At 72.7% G+C, this 17,594-nt stretch overlaps 1 protein-coding gene across 1 annotated transcript; it reads right to left on the bottom strand.

Annotated features, from left to right (window-relative positions):
* Nucleotides 1-363: 363 nt before the first annotated feature.
* Nucleotides 364-16,421, bottom strand: LOC135311254 (SH3 and multiple ankyrin repeat domains protein 1-like; the record flags this gene model as incomplete). Its single annotated transcript, XM_064440384.1, is given in 10 exon segments — nt 364-956; nt 3,675-5,664; nt 5,666-5,956; nt 6,654-6,753; nt 7,290-7,405; nt 8,161-8,217; nt 12,182-12,265; nt 12,795-12,930; nt 14,767-14,891; nt 16,124-16,421. Coding segments are annotated over 10 exon segments (3,759 nt in total), but the record flags the coding sequence as incomplete, so codon positions are not given.
* Nucleotides 16,422-17,594: the final 1,173 nt, after the last annotated feature.

The raw sequence follows: 17,594 nt of genomic DNA, 5'->3' as shown, positions 1-17,594 counted from the left end.
GATCCCATTGCACACGTGGGTCCCGTCGCACGCGTGGATCCCATTGCACACGTGGGTCCCGTTGCACACGTGGGTCCCATCGCACACGCGGGTCCCGTCGCACACTCAGGTCCCGTCGCACGCGTGGGTCCCGTCGCACGCGTGGGTCCCATCGCACGCGTGGGTCCCGTTGCACACGCGGGTCCCGTCGCACACGCGGGTCCCGTCGCACACTCAGGTCCCGTCGCACGCGTGGGTCCCGTCGCACACGTGGGTCCCATCGCACACGCGTGTCCCATCGCACGCCCGTCTCCCGCCTCTCCCGCTCCGCCTTCGCTTCCCTCCAGCCGGGCCCGTCCCGGGGGGCGCGGGGCCGCCCCCCCCGCCCCCGCCGGGCGCCCCCCGGCGCCCCCCATCACCTCTCGAGGAAGAGCTTGAGGGCGCGGTCGATGTTCATGCGGTGCCCGACGCGGGTGACGCCCAGGTCGATGTAGTCCTCCTTGGTGAGCGAGGGCAGGTGGGTGCCGTCGATCTCGTTGTGCAAGAATCGGGCCCGGTGCTCGCCCAAGTTCAAGTACTCCAACCAATCGGCCACGTCGAACTTGCTCCAAAAAGCCAAAGGTTTCGCCCCAAAAGGTTTGTCCGGGGGCGGCGGGCGGGTGGGCGACAGGGAGCGGGTGGGGGGCAGCTCCCCGAAGGCCGCGGGACCCCCGCGGAGGTCGAAGAAGCCGGCGTAAAGAGGGGCGGCGGGAAGGGTGGGGAGCGAGGCCGGCCGGGGCGCGGGGCTCCCCCGGCGCTCGCTGGGCAGGGTGGCGGGGCTGGGGGCGCGGCGGAGCGGGGGGCGCACGTCCAGCTCCCCCCCGGCCCCCCCCAGGCCCCCCAGAGCCCCCGCCTTGGGGGGCGGCCAGTTGGGGAAGAGGGCGGCCGAAGGGGGGGCCTTGGTGGGGGGCGGCGGGGGGGCGGCGGGGTCCGGGAGCCTGTGGGGGGGGGAGGGGGTCAGTGGGGTGAGGGGTGGGGGGGATGGGTGCGGGGGTGGGTGGGGAGGGGGTGCAATGGGTGCTGGGGTGGGTGGGGAGGGGGTGCAATGGGTGTGATGGGTGCGGGGGTGGGTGGGAGGGGATGCAATGGGTGTGATGGGTGCTGGGGTGGGTGGGGAGGGGGTGCAATGGGTGTGATGGGTGCTGGGGTGGGTGGGGAGGGGGTGGAATGGGTGCTGGGGTTTGGGGAGTGGGCGCTGGCTGCTTGGGGAGGGGCGCAATGGGTGGGGAGGGGGTGCAATGGGTGCTGGGGTGCGTGGGGAGGGGGTGTGATGGGTGCTGGGGTGGGTGGGGAGGGGGTGTTATAGGTGATGGGGTGGTTGGGGAGGGGGCGTGATGGATGCTGGGGTGGGTGGGGAGGGGGTGCAATGGGTGCTGGGGCTTGGGGAGGGGGTGTGATGGGTGCTGGGGTGGGTGGGAGAGGGTGTGATGGCTGCTGGGGTGGGTGGGGAGGGGGTGCAATGGGTGTGATGGGTGCTGGGGTAGGTGGGGAGGGGGTGTGATGGGTGCGGGGGTGGGTGGGGAGGGGGTGCAATGGGTGATGGGGTGGGTGGGGAGGGGGTGCGATGGGTGTGATGGGTGCTGGGGTGGGTGGGGAGGGGGTGCGATGGGTGTGATGGGTGCGGGGGTGGGTGGGGAGGGGGTGCGATGGGTGTGATGGGTGCGGGGGTGGGTGGGGAGGGGGTGTGATGGGTGCTGGGGTGGGTGGGGAGGGGGTGCGATGGGTGTGATGGGTGCGGGGGTGGGTGGGGAGGGGGTGCGATGGGTGTGATGGGTGCGGGGGTGGGTGGGGAGGGGGTGTGATGGGTGCTGGGGTGGGTGGGGAGGGGGTGCGATGGGTGTGATGGGTGCGGGGGTGGGTGGGGAGGGGGTGCGATGGGTGTGATGGGTGCGGGGGTGGGTGGGGAGGGGGTGCGATGGGTGTGATGGGTGCTGGGGTGGGTGGGGAGGGGGTGCGATGGGTGTGATGGGTGCGGGGGTGGGTGGGGAGGGGGTGCGATGGGTGTGATGGGTGCTGGGGTGGGTGGGGAGGGGGTGCGATGGGTGTGATGGGTGCGGGGGTGGGTGGGGAGGGGGTGTGATGGGTGCTGGGGTGGGTGGGGAGGGGGTGCGATGGGTGTGATGGGTGCGGGGGTGGGTGGGGAGGGGGTGCGATGGGTGTGATGGGTGCGGGGGTGGGTGGGGAGGGGGTGCGATGGGTGTGATGGGTGCTGGGGTGGGTGGGGAGGGGGTGCGATGGGTGTGATGGGTGCGGGGGTGGGTGGGGAGGGGGTGCGATGGGTGTGATGGGTGCTGGGGTGGGTGGGGAGGGGGTGCGATGGGTGTGATGGGTGCGGGGGTGGGTGGGGAGGGGGTGTGATGGGTGCTGGGGTGGGTGGGGAGGGGGTGCGATGGGTGTGATGGGTGCTGGGGTGGGTGGGGAGGGGGTGCGATGGGTGTGATGGGTGCTGGGGTGGGTGGGGAGGGGGTGCGATGCCCCCCCATGCTGTATGTGTTGGGTGCAACGCCCCCTCCCCCTCCACGCGATGGGTGCCACGGCCGAAACGGCGGCAAGCCCCCTCCCCCCATTTATGTGGTGGGTGCCACGTGTGCGACGCCTGCACGCCCCCTCCATGCAAGGGGTGCCCTGGGTGCAGCCCCCTCCCCAACCCATGCAAGGGGTGCTGTGGGTGAAACCCCCTCCCCAACCCATGCAACGGGTGCAAACCCACCCCCCCAACCCATGCAATGGGTGCTGTGGGTGCAACCCCCTCCCCAACCCATGCAATGGGTGCTGTGGGTGCAACCCCCTCCCCAACCCATGCAACGGGTGCAAACCCACCCCCCACCCATGCAAGGGGTGCTGTGGGTGCAACCCCCTCCCCAACCCATGCAAGGGGTGCAAACCCACCACCCTGACTATGCAATGGGTGCTGTGGGTGCAACCCCCTCCCCAACCCATGCAGCGGGTGCCGTGGGTGCAACCCCCTCCCCAACCCATGCAACGGGTGCCGTGGGTGCATCCCCCTCCCCAACCCATGCAACGGGTGCCGTGGGTGCATCCCCCTCCCCAACCCATGCAATGGGTGCAAACCCACCCCCCAACCCATGCAAGGGGTGCCGTGGGTGCATCCCCCTCCCCAACCCATGCAATGGGTGCAAACCCACCCCCCAACCCATGCAAGGGGTGCTGTGGGTGCAGCCCCCTCCCCAACCCATGCAATGGGTGCAACCCCCTCCCCAACCCATGCAATGGGTGCTGTGGGTGCAGCCCCCTCCCCAACCCATGCAATGGGTGCAAACCCACTGCCCCAACCCATGCAATGGGTGCTGTGGGTGCAGCCCCCTCCCCAACCCATGCAAGGGGTGCCGTGGGTGCAGCCCCCTCCCAACCCATGCAACGGGTGCAAACCCACCGCCCCAACCCATGCAAGGGGTGCTGTGGGTGCAACCCCCTCCCCAACCCATGCAAGGGGTGCCGTGGGTGCAGCCCCCTCCCAACCCATGCAATGGGTGCAAACCCACCGCCCCAACCCATGCAACGGGTGCCGTGGGTGCAACCCCCCTCCCAATTCACGCAACCGGCGCCGGGTGCGACCGCCCCCTCCATGCATCCCCCTCCCCACCCCCACCCCCCACATGGGTGCTACCCCCCCCCCCCGCCCCTTCCCCACCTACCTGTGTCTCCCCGGGGCGCCGGCCCGGTCTCCCGCGAAGGGGGCGTCTCCTCCCGCCCGGGGCCAGGCCGCGGCGATGCCACCGCGTCCTCCCTCGTCCCAGGGCTCGGGGCGACGACCCTCGCCCCCCCGGGGTCCCCCGCGCCCCCGGGCCCGGGCCCTTTCGCTCCCCTCGCCTAAGGGGGCGTAGGGTGGGGGTCCCTCTCCCCCTTCGGGGGGGTGGTCGCTGCTGCTTCGACTGTCCACCTCTTCGATTCCCGAATCGGTGACGACTTCGGCGCCCTCGGGGAGCCCCGACGCCCCCCCGGCGCCCCCCCGGCGGCTTTCGGGTGCCCCTTGGGTGAGGGTGGCCACCTCGCTGTCGTAGGAGGTGAGGCTGGAGGCCGTCGAGTCGCCCACGGGGGGTCCCTCCGGCCCCTCGAAGCTGTTGGCGAATTCCAAAGGGGGGGGCAAAGGTTCGGCCAGCAGCAGCTCCTCGTCCCCGTCCACCGAGGGGGCCGGGGGGGGCAAGGCCAGCAGCCCCCCCGCCTCGGCGAAGCGCACCCGTAGCTCCAAGCGAGCCTCGGAGGAAGAGGAGGAAGAGGAGGGAGGGGGCGGCGGGGGCACCCAGGGTTCTGCAGGGGAAGGGGGGCGGCTGCTTCGGCGGGGGCTGCCCGGAGGAAGGGGTTTGGGGTGGGGCGCGGGGGGCAACGAGGAGGGGGCCTTCTGCAGCGAGGTCGTTGCCGATTGCAAAGGGGAGACCCCGGTTTGCAACGGGGAGACCCCGGTTTGCAACGACGCGGTTCCCAGTTGCAACGGGGAGACCCCGGATTGCAACGGGGAGACCCCGGTTTGCAACGAGGAGACCCCGGTTTGCAATGAGGAGACCCCGGTTTGCAACGGGGAGACGCCGGATTGCAACGAGGAGACCCCAGTTTGCAACGGGGAGACCCCGGATTGCAACGGAGCAAGGCCGGGTTGCAACGGAGCAAGGCCGGGTTGCAACGGAGCGATCCCGGGTTGCAACGGGGAGACCCCGGATTGCAACGGGGAGACCCCGGATTGCAACGAGGAGACTCCGGATTGCAACGAGGAGACCCCAGGTTGCAACGGGGAGACCCCAGGTTGCAAAGACCCGCCGGCGGGTTGCAACGCCGCCGCCAAGCTGGATTGCAAAGCCGCCACGCCGGCTTGCAAGGGTTGCAACGACGCCAGGCCCGATTGCAAGGGCGCCGTTCCCGCGGGCAAAGGAGCCAAACCCGACTGCAACGCCGCGATGCCGGCTTGCAACGCCGCCGCGCCCGGTTGCAAAGGCCCCAAACCCGATTGCAACGCCGCCAACCCGGAGCTCAAAGCGGCCCCGGGTCCCGCCGATTGCAAGGGCATCGTCGCCGCTTGCAAAGCCACCAAACCTTTGCAACCCGCCGCCGGGGCGCTTGCGGGGTGCAAAGCGGCGGCGCCGGGGCGTAACGGGGCGGCGGGGGTGGGGGGCGCGGTGGGGTGCAAGGGTGCGGCCACGCTGCTGAAGGCGCTGCCCCCCGATCCTTTGCCGCCCCGGTACCCCCGCGGTGGGAAAACCTCGCCGGCGAACATCCCCTCGTCGATGCTTTTGGAGTGGCGGAGGCGCGGTGGGGGTCCCGCCACCCCCCCTCCGCCTCCTTCCTCCTCTTCCTCGGTGGAGAGGAAGAGGGTGGAACGGCGGCGAGCGTCCCCCCCCCACTCCCGCCTCGCCGCCCCCACCAAAGCCGCCCCGAATTGGGAGGTGAAGTCTAAAGTGGGGGGGGGAGGGTGGGGGGAGCCGCCGCCGCTCGAAGGACCCCCCCCCGAAGGCGGGGGTCCATCCGGGGGTCCCCCCGACCCCCCCTCGGCCTCCACGCTGCTCCCCCGGCTGCTGCGGCCGCTGCTGCTGGTCGAGGGGGCTTTGACCACGATGGTGGGGATGGCGATGGAGCTCTTCTCCCCTCCCCCCGCCCCCGGGACCCCCCCCCCCGGCCCCCCCGCCCCCCCCTTCCTCCACCTTCGTCTGCTTCACCAAGGGCCCTTTGCGACGTAAAGGTTTTGGGGGACCCCCCCCTCCCCCGGCTCCCCCCCGGCTCCCCAAGTTGTAAAGGCGCCAAGGGCCCCCCCCCGGCCCCCCCCGCGGGGTGGCACCCCCCAAGGAGGGGGGTGGGGGGGTGCTGTAAGGGGGTTCCGGGGGGGACGTGGTGGGGGGAGGGGGGATGTCGTCGGACCCCGGCACCGAGAGGCTGCGGCTGAATTTTCCGCTGGGGGGGGCCAGGAAGGGCTTGTCCTCCTCGGGGGCGCCTGGGGGGGGGGGCATGGGGGTGAGGGGGGGGTGCGGGGGGCACCCAGCACCCACCCCCACCCAGGAAGGGACCCAGGGGTCCAGGGGACCCAGCAGCCCCCCCCCCCAATTGGGGCTCATGGGGTCCTGGGGGGCGCACTCCCCCCCAGTTGGGGACCCAGGTGTTTGGGGGACACCCACGCCCCCCAGTTGGGGTCTCAGGGTCCTGGGGAGGCACCCACCCCCACCCAAGATGGGACCCAGGGCGCCTGGGGGCACCCAGAGCCCACCCTCCAACTGGGGTCTCAGGGATCCTGGGGGACACCCCCCCCCCCAACTGGGGTCTCAGGGGTCCTGGGGGGCGCTTCCCCCCCCAATTGGGGACCCAAGGGTCCTGGGGGGCACCCAACCCCCCCCCCCCCAAAGGGGACCCAGGGGTTTGGGATCCAGCACCCACAGCCAATTGGGGACCCAGAGGTCCTCGGGGGGGGCACCCATCCCCTCAAGAGGGGACCCAGGTGTCTGGGGGGCACCCACCCCCCCTCCAATTGGGGGGGACACCCTCCCCCCAACTGGGGACTCAGGGGTCCTGGGGGACACTCAACCCCCCCCCCCCCCCAAGAGGGGTCCCAGAGGTTCAGGCCCTCCCCCCCGCCCCTGGGCTCTGGGGTCCCCCCCGCCCCTCCCCCCCGCCCCTCCCCCCCCGGGAGCACCCACCGATGGATTTCTGGCGCAGCACGAGGCCGTGGGGGGGGGCGGGGGGCAGGAAGGGCCGGTCGAAGCCCCCCGGACCCATGCGGTGACCCTCGAAGGGGCCCTGGGGGGGGGTGGTGAATGGGGGGGCGTCAGGGGACCCCAGTGTCCGAGACCCCCCCCCCCCCACACCCCCCCAGGGGACCCCAGCGTCTGGGGCACCCATGCACCCGGGACCCCCACCCCGAGGTGTCCAGGACCCACCACCACCCCCCCGAGGCACCCAAGCGTCCGCGACCCCCCCCCGCCCAAGATTCTGGGTCCCCCCCCACCCTAGGGTGCCCCCCCAACCCCCACCCCACAGTGCCCCCTAACCCCACCCCCGGCCTCTAGGACCGCCCCCCCCCGGATTCTGGGACCCCCAACCATAGGGTGTCCCCCCCACCCAGCCCAAGGTGCCCCCCCCCGGCCTGTGGGACCCCCCCACCCCAAGCTGCCCCCTCCCCCGCCCCAGGGTGCCACCCCCACCCCAAATTGTCCCCCCCCCAGGTCTCCGGGACCCCCCGCCCCAGGTGCCCCCCCGCCCCAAGGTGCCCCCCCAGGCCTCTGGGACCCCCCCCCGCAGGGTGCCCCCTCCCCCCCTGGGTGCCCCCCCCCCACCTCGGGGCTGAAGAAGCCCTTGGGGCGGGTCTTGCCCAAGGGGGGGAGGGGCGCCCCCGGCCCCTCCCCCGCGCTGATGCTCTGCTGGGCGGCGGCCAGGATCTCGTCCAGCTTGTCTGGGGGGGGGCAGGCGTCCGGGAGGGACCCCCCACCCACCCACAGACCCCCCCACCCAGCCCCCCACGGGGGGACACCCACCCCCCCACAGACCCCCCCCACCCAGCCCCCCACGGGGGGACACCCACCCACCCACAGACCCCCCCCACCCAGCCCCCCACGGGGGGACACCCACCCCCCCCACACACCCCCCCCACCCAGCCCCCCCCGAGGGGACACCCACCCATCCACCCACCCACAGACCCCCCCCAGTGCCCCCGCCACCCAGCCCCCCACGGGGGGACCCCCACCCACCCACAGACCCCTCCCAGTGCCCCCCCACCCAGCCCCCCACGGGGGGACCCCCACCCACCCACAGACCCCTCCCAGTGCCCCCCCACCCAGCCCCCCACGGGGAGACCCCCACCCCCCCACAGACCCCCCACAGCCCCCCCCGCGGGGACCCCCACCCCCCCACAGACCCCCCCCAGTGCCCCCGCCACCCAGCCCCCCACGGGGAGACCCCCACCCCCCCACAGACCCCCCCGGGGGGAACCAGGTGTCCGGGAGGGACCCCCACAGACCCCCCCAGTGTCCCCCCACCCAGCCCCCCACGGGGGGACCCCCACCCCCCACAGACCCCGCCGGGGGGACCCAGGCGTCCAGGAGTGATGTCCCCCAGAGCCCCCTCCCCCAGGGGATCCCCACCCAGGGGACAGCCCCCCCTCAGCGACCCCCCCCGAGCCCCCCCACCCGGGCCCCCCCCCAGCCTTACTCAGCGCCATCTGATAGACCGTCCTCTTCTTCTCGGTGGCCGAGGAGGGGTCGTACTCTGGGGAGAGGGGGCGGTTGGGGGGCTGGGGGGGGCTGGGGGGGGCGGGGGGAGGGGGGAGGGGGGCCATGGGGGGGCGGTGGCTTGGGGGGAGAATGGGGGGATGGGTGCTGGGGGGCGTGAGGGGTGCTGGAGGGGGGGGAAATGGGTGCTGAGGGGGGCTGGGGGGGGGGCAGTGGGGTGCTGGATGCCCGCGGGGGGGGGGTGGGGGTGCATGGGGGGGTGCAATGAGTGTGCAAGGCCGGGGGGGGTGCAATGAGTGTGCAAGCCTTGCACAGGGGGAAATGGGTGTGAAAGACCCGAGGGGGTGGGGGGTGTGATGAGTGTGCGAGCCGTGCGCAGGGGTGCAATGAGTGTGCAAGGGCTGGGGGGGTGCGATGAGTGTGCGAGGCCCGTGTGAGCCTTGCACGGGGGTGCAATGAGTGTGCAAGGGCTGGGGGGGTGCAATGGGTGTGCGAGGCCTGTGTGAGCCTTGCACGGGGGTGCAATGAGTGTGCAAGGCCTGGGGGGGTGCGATGAGTGTGCGAGGCCTGTGTGAGCCTTGCACGGGGGTGCAATGAGTGTGCAAGGCCTGGGGGGGTGCGATGAGTGTGCGAGGCCTGTGTGAGCCTTGCACGGGGGTGCAATGAGTGTGCAAGACCCGGGGGTGTGCAATGAGTGTGCAAATCCTGGAGGTGTTCAATGAGTGTGCAAGGCCTGGGGGGGTGCGATGAGTGTGCGAGGCCTGTGTGAGCCTTGCACGGGGGTGCAATGAGTGTGCAAGGCTGGGGGTGTGCAATGAGTGTGCAAATCCTGGAGGTGTTCAATGAGTGTGCAAGGCCTGTGTGAGCCGTGCACGGAGGTGCAATGACTGTGCAAGGCTGGGGTGTGCAAAGAGTGTGTAAGGCCCATGTAAGCCTTGCACACGGGTGCAATGAGTGTGCAAGGCCAGGGGGGGTGCAATGAGTGTGCGAGGCCCGTGCGAGCCGTGACAGGGTGTGCAATGAGCATGCAAGACCCAGGGGGTGTGCAATGAGTGTGCGAGTCCTGTGCACACCTTGCACGGGGGTGCGATGAGTGTGCAAGGCTGGGAGTGTGCAATGAGTGTGCAAATCCTGGGGGTGTGCAATGAGTGTGCGAGGCCTGTGCGAGCCTTGCACAGGGGTGCGATGCGTGTGCAAGGCTGGGGGTGTGCGATGAGCGTGCGAGGCCCGTGCGAGCCTTGCACGGGGGTGCGATGAGTGTGCAAGGCTGGGGGTGTGCGATGAGCGTGCGAGCCTTGCACGAGGGTGCAATGAGTGTGCAAGGCTGGGGGTGTGCGATGAGCGTGCGAGGCCCGTGCGAGCCTTGCACGGGGGTGCGATGAGTGTGCAAATCCTGGGGGTGTGCAATGAGTGTGCGAGGCCCGTGCGAGCCGTGACAGGGTGTGCAATGAGTGTGCAAGACCCAGGGGTGTGCAATGAGTGTGCGAGTCCTGTGCAAGCCTTGCACGGGGGCGCGATGAGTGTGCAAGGCTGGGGGTGTGCAATGAGTGTGCAAATCCTGGGGGTGTTCAATGAGCGTGCGAGGCCCGTGCAAGCCTTGCACGGGGGCGCGATGAGTGTGCAAGGCCCGGGGGGGGGGTGTGTGTGTGCGATGAGTGTGCAAGGGCCGTGCGAGCCCCACTCACCGCTCCGCTTCTTCCAGGGGGAAACTGGGGAGACACGAGAGGCCGTTACGGGGCGGGGGGCTGGGGGGGGGAGGGGCTCGGGGTCACGGGGGGGTCACGGGGGGGTCACGGGGGGGTCAAGGACTCTTCAGGGTCAAAGGGGTCCCCGGGAAGGGGGGGGTCCTGGGTGGGGGAGGGGGGACCTCCAGGACCACCCCCATCCCCCCCCCCCGCCCCCCCCCACTCACCCTTCTCCACTGCGGGGCCGGTGGGGGGGGGCGGGGTCAGAGGTCAGAGGTCAGAAATTGTGCCCCAGGCCCCCCCCAAGCCCCCCCTACAGCCCCTCCCCCATGGAGCCCCCCCCCCCCCAAGGACCCCAGAACCCCCCGGGACCCCCCCCAACTTCCTCAGCCCCCCGCCGGGACCCCCCCCTCCGAACCCCCCCTCCGAACCCCCCAACCCCCTCCCCAGGCCCCCCCCGAGCCCCTCCCCAAGAACCCCCCACCCCCCCCAACCCCCCCCGGGACCCCCCCGAAACGACCTGAACTCCCCCAAGGACCCCCCCAGCCCCCCGGGACCCCCCCCACAACTCCCTGAGCCCCCCCAGTGTTCCCCCCCCCAGGCATCGCCCCACGACCACCCAACCCTTCCCCACAAGACCCTCCTCAACCCCCCCCCAGCACCCAGGACCCCTCCCGGACCCCCAGGGCCCCCCCCCGACCCCCTGCCCCCCAAGAGGCCCCCATGACCCCCCCAGCGCCCCCCCAGGCCCCCCCCAGGCCCCCCGAGGAAGCCCCCAGACCCCCCCCAGACCCCCCCAGGCCCCCCGAGGAAGCCTCCAGCCCCCCCCCCCCAGTCCCCCCCAGCCCCCGAGGAAGCCCCCAGAACCCCCCCAGGCCCCCCCAGGCCCCCCGAGGAAGCCCCCAGCCCCCCCCCCAGGCCCCCATCGGCCCCCCTCGGAAGCCCCCAGCCCCCCCCCCAGGACCCCCCAGGCCCCCCGAGGAAGCCCCCAGACCCCCCCCCAGGCCCCCCCAGCCCCCGAGCAAGACCCCAGACCCCCCCAGGCCCCCCCAGGCCCCCCGAGGAAGCCCCCAGACACCCCCCAGGCCCCCCCAGGCCCCCCGAGGAAGCCCCCAGCTCCCCCCAGGACCCCCCAGGCCCCCCGAGGAAGCCTCCAGCCCCCCCCCCCCAGGCCCCCCCAGCCCCCGAGGAAGGCCCCAGACCCCCCCAGGACCCCCCAGGCTCCCCGAGGAAGCCCCCAGACCCCCCCCCAGGACCCCCCAGCCCCCGAGGAAGCCCCCAGACCCCCCCCAGGACCCCCCAGGCCCCCCGAGGAAGCCCCCAGACTCCCCCCAGGACCCCCCAGGCCCCCCGAGGAAGCCCCCAGACCCCCCCAGGACCCCCCAGCCCCCGAGCAAGACCCCAGACCCCCCCAGGCCCCCCGAGGAAGCCCCCAGACCCCCCCAGGACCCCCCAGGCCTCCCGAGGAAGCCTCCAGCCCCCCCCCCAGTCCCCCCCAGCCCCCGAGGAAGGCCCCAGACCCCCCCAGGACCCCCCAGGCCCCCCGAGGAAGCCCCCAGACCCCCCCCAGACCCCCCCAGGCCCCCCGAGGAAGCCCCCAGACCCCCCCCCAGGCCCCCCCAGCCCCCGAGCAAGACCCCAGACCCCCCCAGGACCCCCCAGGCCCCCCGAGGAAGCCCCCAGACACCCCCCAGGCCCCCCCAGGCCCCCCGAGGAAGCCCCCAGCTCCCCCCAGGACCCCCCAGGCCCCCCGAGGAAGCCTCCAGCCCCCCCCCCCCAGGCCCCCCCAGCCCCCGAGGAAGGCCCCAGACCCCCCCAGGACCCCCCAGGCTCCCCGAGGAAGCCCCCAGACCCCCCCCCAGGACCCCCCAGCCCCCGAGGAAGCCCCCAGACCCCCCCCAGGACCCCCCAGGCCCCCCGAGGAAGCCCCCAGACTCCCCCCAGGACCCCCCAGGCCCCCCGAGGAAGCCCCCAGACCCCCCCAGGACCCCCCAGCCCCCGAGCAAGACCCCAGACCCCCCCAGGCCCCCCGAGGAAGCCCCCAGACCCCCCCAGGACCCCCCAGGCCTCCCGAGGAAGCCTCCAGCCCCCCCCCCAGTCCCCCCCAGCCCCCGAGGAAGGCCCCAGACCCCCCCAGGACCCCCCAGGCCCCCCGAGGAAGCCCCCAGACCCCCCCCAGACCCCCCCAGGCCCCCCGAGGAAGCCCCCAGACCCCCCCAGGACCCCCCAGGCCCCCCGAGGAAGCCCCCAGACCCCCCCCAGGACCCCCCAGGACCCCCGAGGAAGCCCCCAGACCCCCTCAGGACCCCCCCTCACCCATCTCCTCCAGCTCCGACGTCATGGACTTGGAGCGCAGGGAAATGGCCGGAGCCGGGAGGCGCCGCGGCTGCGGGGGGGCGGCTGCGGGGGGGGTCAGGGACCCCCGCCCACGGGGACCCAGGCGTCCGCGTGCCCCCCCACCCATAGACCCGGGGGTCTGGGCCCCCCACCCATGGACCCCAGTGACCCCCACCCATAGACCCGGGGGTCTGGGACCTCCCACCCATAGACCCGGGGGTCTGGGCCCCCCACCCATGGACCCCAGTGACCCCCACCCATAGACCCGGGGGTCTGGGCCCCCCACCCATGGACCCCAGTGACCCCCACCCATAGACCCGGGGGTCTGGGCCCCCCACCCATGGACCCCAGTGACCCCCACCCATAGACCCGGGGGTCTGGACCCCCCACCCATGGACCCCAGTGACCCCCACCCATGGACCCAGGGGTCTGGACCCCCCGACCCATGGACCCCAGTGACCCCCACCCATAGACCCGGGGGTCTGGCGCCCCCACCCACAGACCCGGGGGTCTGGACCCCCCACCCACGGACCCGGGGGTCTGGGCCCCCCCACCCACGGAGCCGTGGGTCTGGCCCCCCCCAGGGCCGTACCGCGGCGCCGGGGTCCCTCGGGGGCCTCGGGGTGTCGCGTCACCATCACGACCTTGACCACGAGGCTGTTCCCGCCCTGGCGGATCATGTTGACGACCTGGCGGTGCCCGACCTTCACCACGTTCTGCCCGTTCACCTGCGCAGGCACACGGTGACACGCCCTGCCACGCCCTGCCACGCCCTGACGTGCCGTGACACGCCCTGGCACGCCCTGGCACGCCCTGACATGCCCTGATGTGCCGTGACACGCCCTGACACGCCCTGACGTGCCGTGACACGCCCTGGCACGCCCTGACATGCCCTGACGTGCCGTGACATGCCCTGACACGCCCTGACATGCCCTGCCACGCCCTGCCACGCCCTGACGTGCCGTGACACGCCCTGGCATGCCCTGACATGCCCTGACGTGCCGTGACATGCCCTGACACGCCCTGACGTGCCGTGACATGCCCTGGCACGCCCTGACGTGCCGTGACATGCCCTGGCACGCCCTGACGTGCCGTGACACGCCCTGGCATGCCCTGACATGCCCTGACATGCCGTGACATGCCCTGACACGCCCTGACGTGCCGTGACATGCCCTGGCACGCCCTGACGTGCCGTGACACGCCCTGGCATGCCCTGACACGCCCTGACGTGCCGTGACATGCCCTGGCACGCCCTGACATGCCCTGGCATGCCCTGAAACACTGTGACACGCTGTGACATGCTGTGACATGTCCTGGCATGCCGTGATGCACCGTGACATGCCCTGCCACGCCCTGATGTGCCGTGACACACCCTGGCATGCCCTGACACGCCCTGACGTGCCGTGACACGCCCTGCCACGCCCTGCCATGCCCTGACGTGCCGTGACATGCCCTGGCACGCCCTGACATGCCCTGACGTGCCGTGACATGCCCTGACACGCCCTGACGTGCCGTGACACGCCCTGGCACGCCCTGACATGCCCTGACGTGCCGTGACACACCCTGGCACGCCCTGACATGTTGTGACACGCCCTGACATGCTGTGACACACCCTGGCACGCCCTGACATGCCCTGGCATGCCCTGAAATACTGTGACACGCTGTGACATGCTGTGACATGCCCTGGCATGCCCTGACATGCCCTGGCATGCCATGATGTGCCGTGACATGCCCTGCCACGCCCTGGCACGCCCTGACGTGCCGTGACACGCCCTGGCATGCCGTGACACGCTGTGACACACCCTGGCACGCCCTGGCATGCCCTAACGTGCCGTGACACGCTGTGACACACCCTGACACTCCGTGTCACGCCCTGACACGCCCTGCCATGCCGTGACACGTCATGAAACACCAGCGCGTGCTGGCGCGCTCTGGCACGCGCCAGCACACGCCAGCACACGCCAGCACGCGCCAGGGCACGCCAGCACACGCCAGCACGCGCCAGCACGCGCAGCACACGCCAGCACACGCCAGCACACGCCAGGCACACGCCAGCACACGCCAGCACACGCCAGCACACGCCTGCACGCTGCCACACGGATGCACGCGCTGCCCTTGGGCGCCCACGGGGGGGGTCACAGTCCCTCGTGGGTGGGCTGGGGGCCATTGCCTGCCCCCATGGGTGCTGCCCCCCGTGGGTGGGTGTGTGCCCCCGTGGGTGGGTGCTGCCCCCCATGGGTGGGTGTGTGCCCCCGTGGGTGGGTGCTGCCCCCCCGTGGGTTAGTGCTGCCCCCCGTGGGTGCCCACAGGGGGGTCACGGTCCCTCGTGGGTGGGCTGGGGGCCATCCCCTGCAGGTGGGTGCTGCTCCCATGGGTGCTGCCCCCCGTGGGTGGGTGCTGCCCCCCGTGGGTGCCCACAGGGGGGTCACGGTCCCTCGTGGGTGGGCTGGGGGCCATCCCCTGCAGGTGGGTGCTGCTCCCATGGGTGCTGCCCCCCGTGGGTGGGTGCTGCCCCCCGTGGGCGCCCACGGGGGGGTCCGGGCGGCCCGTGGGCGGGGGCTGACCTCGATGAGGAAGTCCCCCATGCGCAGCCCGGCTCTCCAGGCGACGCCGCCTTCGTCCACCGACTCCAGGTACTGCAGGGCCGGGAAGGCCGGGGTGGGGGTGAACTCCTCGATGGGGGTCTGCGCTGTAGGGGGGGGTCACCTCCGGGACCCCCGCGCCCCCCCGCGTCGCCCCACTGACACCCCTAAGAACTGCCCCCCCACCGGGACCCCCACTCCCCTCCTCCTCCCCCCCCAGAGACCCTCCAGACCCACCAAAGCCCCCCCAGGTGCTCTCACGGACACCCCAGAGACCCTCCAGACCCACCAAAGCCCCCCCAGGTGCCCCCACGGACACCCCAGAGACCCTCCAGACTCCCCAAAGCCCCCCCAGGTGCCCCCACGGACACCCCAGAGACCCTCCAGACTCCCCAAAGCCCCCCAGGTGCCCCCACGGACACCCCAGAGACCCTCCAGACCCAACAAAGCCCCCCCCAGGTGCCCCCAGGGACACCCCAGAGACCCTCCAGACTCCCAAAGCCCCCCCAGGTGCCCCCACGGACACCCCAGAGACCCTCCAGACCCCCCAAAGCCCCCCCAGGTGCCCCCACGGACACCCCCAGAGACCCTCCAGACCCAACAAAGCCCCCCCAGGTGCCCCCACGGACACCCCAGAGACCCTCCAGACTCACCAAAGCCCCCCCAGGTGCCCCCACGGACACCCCAGAGACCCTCCAGACTCCCCAAAGCCCCCCCAGGTGCTCTCACGGACACCCCAGAGACCCTCCAGACCCAACAAAGCCCCCCCAGGTGCCCCCACGGACACCCCAGAGACCCTCCAGACCCACCAAAGCCCCCCCAGGTGCCCCCACGGACACCCCAGAGACCCTCCAGACTCCCCAAAGCCCCCCCAAGTGCCCCCACGGACACCCCAGAGACCCTCCAGACCCCCAAAAGCCCCCCCAGGTGCCCCCACGGACACCCCAGAGACCCTCCAGACCCAACAAAGCCCCCCCAGGTGCCCCCACGGACACCCCAGAGACCCTCCAGACCCACCAAAGCCCCCCCAGGTGCCCCCACGGACACCCCAGAGACCCTCCAGACCCACCCAAAGCCCCCCCCAGGTGCCCCCACGGACACCCAGAGACCCTCCAGACCCACCAAAGCCCCCCCAGGTGCCCCCACGGACACCCCAGAGACCCTCCAGACCCCCCAAAGCCCCCCCACGTGCCCCCACGGACACCCCAGAGACCCTCCAGACTCCCCAAAGCCCCCCCCAGGTGCCCCCACGGACACCCCAGAGACCCTCCAGACCCCCCAAAGCCCCCCCACGTGCCCCCAGGGCCCCCCCCAGGACCCCCCCAGGACCCCAACTCACCCTTGGCCCCACGCAGGACGAAGGCAAAGCCCTCGTTGTCCTTTTTCTGCAGCAAAACCGTCTTCTCCTTGATGATGTAATCACTGCGGGGGGGGCGGGGGGCACGGGGGGGCACGGGGGGACACGGGGGGGACACGGGGGGACACGGGGTGGGGGGGACACAGGGTGGGGGGGACACACGGCCACGGCCATGAGGACACACGGCCACGCGGAGGTCACAGGGGGTGACCCCGTGTCCCCAGGTCCGTGTCCCCCCCCCCCACCCCGGCCCCGCACACGTGCGTGCGACAACCGCCCGCTGCCGGCCCCACGCACACGCCTCGCACACGCGTGAACACCCCCCCCCCCCCCCCACCGCGGCTCCACGTGTGCGCACAGCCCGGCCCCACGCGCGTCGTGGCCCCACGCGTGGCCCCACACGTGTCCCTGTGTGCAGGGACAGGTCTGTCCCTGCGCCTCCCCCCCCCCCCCAACACGTGTGTCGCGTGTCCCCCCCCACCCGTGTCACCCCCACGTCCCCACGCGTGTCCCCATGTGTGTCTCCCCCCCCCACGCGTGTCAATGTCCCACTCGGGGGGGGGGAATGGGGGACACACGGGGGGACAAGGGGGGACACACGGGGGGGACACACGGGGGGACACGGGGGGACACACGGGGGGACACACGGGGGGACAAGGGGGGACACACGGGGGGACACGGGGGGGACACGGGGGGGACACGGGGGGACACAGGGTACACACGGGGGGACACATGGGGGGACACACGGGGGGACACGGGGGGACACACGGGGGGACACACGGGGGGGGACATGGGGGGACACGGGGGGGACACACGGGGGGACACGGGGGGACACACGGGGGGACACACGGGGGGGGACATGGGGGGACACGGGGGGGGACACACGGGGGGACACACGGGGACACACGGGGGGACACATGGGGGGACACACGGGGGGACACATGGGGGGACACATGGGGGGACACACGGGGGGACACGGGGGGACACGGGGGGACACACGGGGGGACACATGGGGGGACACATGGGGGGACACACGGGGGGACACGGGGGACACGGGGGGACACACGGGGGGACATGGGGGGGACACGGGGGGACACATGGGGGGACACGGGGGGACACACGGGGGGACACACGGGGGGACACGGGGGGGGACACACGGGGGGACACGGGGGGACACGGGGGGGGACACACGGGGGGACACACGGGGGGGGACCATGGGGGGACACGGGGGGGAGACACGGGGACACACGGGGGGACACACGGGGGGGGACATGGGGGGACACGGGGGGGAGACACGGGGACACACGGGGGGAGACACGGGGACACACGGGGGGACACACGGGGGGACACACGGGGGGACACACGGGGGGACACGGGGGGACACACGGGGGGACACGGGGGGACACATGGGGGGACACACGGGGGGACACACGGGGGGACACACGGGGGGACA

The sequence above is a fragment of the Phalacrocorax carbo genome, unplaced genomic scaffold, assembly GCF_963921805.1.
Source record: "Phalacrocorax carbo unplaced genomic scaffold, bPhaCar2.1 SCAFFOLD_366, whole genome shotgun sequence".
Lineage (NCBI taxonomy): Eukaryota > Metazoa > Chordata > Aves > Suliformes > Phalacrocoracidae > Phalacrocorax > Phalacrocorax carbo.
Note: the sequence above shows the minus strand (reverse complement) of the source record. Positions and strands in the feature narration are given on the sequence as shown.